General features: G+C 65.1%; 3 protein-coding genes across 3 annotated transcripts; 1 reads left to right on the top strand and 2 right to left on the bottom strand.

The window, feature by feature from the left end:
- Positions 1 to 1307: 1307 nt before the first annotated feature.
- AMSG_02640 (dynactin) lies at positions 1308 to 2432 on the top strand (the record flags this gene model as incomplete). The annotated part of the gene is made up of 2 exons (XM_013904087.1): positions 1308 to 1315; positions 1379 to 2432. 2 exons carry the CDS (start codon positions 1308 to 1310, stop codon positions 2430 to 2432), a joined length of 1062 nt encoding a protein of 353 aa, XP_013759541.1.
- A 7-nt stretch (positions 2433 to 2439) lies between these two features.
- AMSG_02639 (2-oxodicarboxylate carrier 2) lies at positions 2440 to 3246 on the bottom strand (the record flags this gene model as incomplete). Its single annotated transcript, XM_013904086.1, has 1 exon — positions 2440 to 3246. The coding sequence occupies one exon, from the start codon at positions 3244 to 3246 to the stop codon at positions 2440 to 2442; it is 807 nt and encodes a 268-aa protein (XP_013759540.1).
- A 407-nt stretch (positions 3247 to 3653) lies between these two features.
- Positions 3654 to 4283, bottom strand: AMSG_02638 (cytochrome b5). The gene is made up of 2 exons (XM_013904085.1): positions 4120 to 4283; positions 3654 to 3784 (listed from the first exon to the last, which is right to left on the bottom strand). The coding sequence occupies exons 1-2, from the start codon at positions 4261 to 4263 to the stop codon at positions 3683 to 3685; spliced, it is 246 nt and encodes an 81-aa protein (XP_013759539.1). The 5' UTR covers positions 4264 to 4283; the 3' UTR covers positions 3654 to 3682.
- Between the last annotated feature and the right edge of the window lie 65 nt (positions 4284 to 4348).

The raw sequence follows: 4348 nt of genomic DNA, 5'->3' as shown, positions 1-4348 counted from the left end.
CCCCCCCCCCTTCCCTCCCGCACTTGCCCTTGCACCCATGGGATTACCCATCCCGCACGCTTTGACACAAGAGGGGGGGGTGGCGCTGTACTACAAGTTGGTACCGGTTGCACGCCGCCAACTGCAGCGCTCCGCCCCCACGTCTGCTGCCGTCGGTGCTTGCTACCTTGTGCAAAGTCACGCGCATGCGACCAAAGCGAACAGTGTTATTTTTGGCCAGCCAATCACAACCCAACATTTCGATTCACCTCGCATGCAGCCCTAGCCCGCGTCCTGTCCCGCCGCCCGCACAGGTGCAAAACGCTGCTTCGTGTGCCACAGACCACCACACCGGGGCCGCCATACAACCGCATGCTTCCGACGTGAGTAGCACCGCGATAAGCTCTTTAAACACGCGGTTATGGATGCATGATAGTTGTCATGCGGCACACCCGTCTGCGGCCCGCTGCGGCAAGAGAACCGCCGGTGTCGAAACACAGCCACCGTGTCGAAACACAGCCGTGAGCTGGCTAACTCCAACAAGCACTGTAAGCCTTTGCTTAGAGGACGTTGCAATTGAAGGATGCAGCCGTGTGGGGGAGGGGGGGCGTCTTGATGCGTACCAATACGTACTCCACCGCTCTGTCTGTGGCGGGTCACGCCGGGACATGCTCGAGTGACCTCAAAGGCACATGATTGGGTGCGGGCCGCAACAAGCCGCCGCCGCCATCTGGTACGCCTTCCGCCAACCGCCGCACCGCACCTTCCGCAGGCCATGCCAGCTTTTTCCCGGCAACCCCTTCCGCCATCCGCTACCTGCCTTCCGCCACCCGCTAGTTAGCGGTGATCACGAGATGCCCAACCCAGCTCGGTGCCTGCTGTCCGGGCCTGGCCAGCACCGTCCCGCCGTCTGGCAATGGCCACGACCAGCCAGAGGCGATCGACAGAGTTGCTGCGAGAGAGGGTGTGGTGATGAGGGCTGCAGGTTAAAGGGAGGGCTGCAGCGTTGCTCACCATCCCAGTCCATCGGCGCACCTTTACATGGCGGAGAGCCGAGAACAAAACGCGCCAGAACTTTGTAGATCAATCGATGCGGACATCACCAATGCCACACACGGACGCCACATCATTCTCCTCTGCGAAACCACATCACCCCATCCCATCCACTCCCCACCCATCCCAAACAACCTCTAGTACTCGCAATCATCCCCACCCACCCTCCCTCCTTGCCTCCATCGCCTGGGCAGCCGCCGCCACCAGTCCGCCGCCCGTGAACGGTCGCCTGTCACCGTATCCAGCACCCACACCTCCCTCCCCCCATCCTGCTCATGCTTCCGTACTCTCTCCGACGCCGACAACACCGGGGTGGGCCCGGGACTGGCACCAGTGGCGGGAGCAGCGGGCGGCTGCGCGAGGGCGCCAAGGTGAGCCTGGTCCGGGCCGGGCGCCCTGTCCGCGGCACCGTCCGCTTTGTGGGCCTCACACACTTTGCGCCGGGCATGTGGGTCGGCGTCGAGCTGGAGCGCAAGGCCGGCAAAAGTAACGGCTCTGTGGCCGGCGTCTCGTACTTTGTGTGCAAGCCGCGGTATGGGGTCTTTGTCCGCCCGGACGCGGTGCGGCTGCAGTTGCACGGCGGCGCCCGCCCGCCGCATCCGGGCCGGGTCATTACCTCGCCGGCCGCCGTGGCCTCGGTCTCCATCTCGGCGAGCATGGTCGACGCCATCGCCCGCCACGCCGCAGACGAGGCTGCCCGCCGTGATCGTGTTGCCGCACAGCGCTCGCGCTCGCGCCACGCCCGCCGAACTGCAGCGGTCGGCGCACGGACCGACTCGGGCGGCGCCCATGCGCTGCCGCTGCTGCCCCGCGAGGCTGTAGATCCACGCGGCGCTGTGCCAGCCCACAAGCGCAGGTACCACGCCAGCATGCAGGCGACCAAGTTCAAGGTCGGCGACTTTGTCAAGGCTGCCTACGACCGCATCGGTGTCGAGCTCCACGGCTTTGTCATTTCGGTTGGCTACCGCCCGGGCCGCTCCGGTCTCTGGATCGGCCTCGCTGTTGACTGCCCGCCGCACACACTCCCGCTCATCCCCAAGTACTGCGAAGTCGATCCTAGCACGCCGCCAGGCGCGCACGCGTCGGCGTTCTTTGTCCGCCCCTCGGCGCTGGAGCATGGTGACAAGAACGACTTTATTCTGTACTCGGAGCGCTCGCGCGCCGGGCGCGAGGCCGCCGCCGCCGCCGCTATCGATGCTGCCGCCGAGGCCCTTCTCGACGATGTCGACGCCGACGCCGACTCGCTCCTGAGCAACGTGCCGTCGTTCTGTAGCGATTCAGCAGGCGATGGCAGCGAGCATAGGCCACCACCGCCGGCCGACTGGTCGTTCTCGTCTTCGGACGACGAGTACGCGCCGGTTCCGGTCGCCGCCGGCCTCTCGGGAGCCCTACCACAGTGACCGGCGCTCACCCGTCGAGCGGTTCGTCTGCGGCTTGTGCCGCGTCGGCGTGGAGGAGGAAGCAGACGAGCTCAAACGTCGCCATGCACACCGCCCCGCCGATGCCCATGCGGATGGCCTTGGGTGCAAAGCCCTTGTAGCACGCGCTCAGGCCCTCCTCGCGGTAGATGGTGACCAGCGACGGGAGCGTCGACGTGTACTTGGGCGCCTGGCCCGGAACGACGACCTCGGCCTGGAACCGCGACTTGACGGCGTCGAACGGGGCGTTGAAGCACGTGGCGACAATGCCGGCCACAAAGCCGGCACCCAGAGTCTGCACCCCGCTGCCGAGCCGGCTCTCAGTCGCCGGGAGGAGGCTCTTGATGTGGTGCATGAGGCCAAAGTACACCGTGTTCCACACCATGTTGCGCCAGAGCGTCGGCCCGAGCCCACGGCCAAAGGCTGACAGCGGCTCGTCGCGCAGCATCTGCCGCAGGCAATCAAGCGTGCCGCTGTACTTGTTGTTGTACGCCTTGGCCTGCAGGCGGACCTTGGGGATCTGGAACAAATGCACAGCCGCTGCCTCGGCCACGCCTGACGCCAGTCCTGCTGCGCTCGCCACCGCTACCGACATCCCGCCGTTCCGCCGCTCGCCCTCGCGCCGCACCAGCTCGTACGTCGAGTACATCGCCGACGACTTGGGCACCATCCCAGCCATCTCGGGCAGCATACCACGATACAATCTGAGAAAGCCCTCGTTCCGCACAATGCTCACCAGCGCTTCCATCACAGACGGATTTGGCGTGGTCGAGATCTGAAACCGGGTCTTGATCATGTCTACCGGCTGTATTCCCCCCTCCCCTGGCCCTGTCAGTCCCCGATTCTTCCATTCGTGCCTTCGATGCGCTCCCTGCCTGCGCCCAGGGATCCTCCCCGCTGGCCTCCCCCGTCCCTTCCCCCCCCCCCCCCCCCCCCCCCCTTTCTCCCCCATCCCCACCACCCTCACCACCCCGACCACCCCTACCACCGCATCCCCACCATTTCACAGCCCGCCCGTACCTGGACAGCAACACACTCGGCCACGCCTCCAGCTGCGCCGGCCGCAAACAGCTTCCAGCTCGAGTCACTCGCCATTTCGCGCGCAGCAAAAGAGTGCGTCAGGTAGTCGCGCCTGCCTGTGCAGCCAGTGGAACGGCCTGGGTGGGCCCAGCGTCACCACCATCCTCCCTCTTCCCTCATCACCCTCGGCTTTCTTTCATTATCTGTTCTTCTCAGGCAAGACGGCCGATGAGGTATTTGGCCAGCTCCTCTGCAGCCTCATCCGAATGCCCCACGTCGTCAAACATCTCAGTCGCATCCAGTCCAGCGCCCTCCTACCCCTCCCCCCCCGCCGTTCCGCCATCCCGCCGTACCGGCATTCCGCCGTGCCACCATCCCGCCATACCGCCATCACCACCATCACCACCATCACCACCACATCCCCGATCCACGCCCCATTGATCGCCTCGGTGAGTCTGCCCGTTCCCCTCACCGGGCTGCCCGTCCCCCCCCTCCCTCCTCCCCCCCCCCTTCACACGACCAACACACACAACATGGGCACCATGCATATATGCCTCATGTGTGTGCATGCGTATGGGTAGGGGCGCGCATGCGCATGCGCCTGCATATGTATGTGTATGTATATGTCTGTCCGAGTAGGTGGCCGTACCAGCATGATGTCGCCACCCGGGTGCTCATCGAGGTACTCGGTGAGGTCATAGACAAGGCCACGGATGACCATCCACAGAGAGTCCTCCGTATTGTGCTGCTTCACCTCGGCAAGCGTGTATGTCGGCAGGCCGTCCGTGCTCATTCTTCCAGCCAGAGTGTAGTGTGCCAGGCTAGCGAGCTGAGCGGCCAGAAGTGAGTGTGGTGTGGGGGGGTGGGGTGGTGGGAGG

This window comes from Thecamonas trahens (assembly GCF_000142905.1).
Source record: "Thecamonas trahens ATCC 50062 unplaced genomic scaffold supercont1.15, whole genome shotgun sequence".
NCBI classification, from domain to species: domain Eukaryota; order Apusomonadida; family Apusomonadidae; genus Thecamonas; species Thecamonas trahens.
The sequence above is the reverse complement of the archived record's forward strand: the minus strand, read 5'-3'. Positions and strand labels throughout refer to the sequence as shown.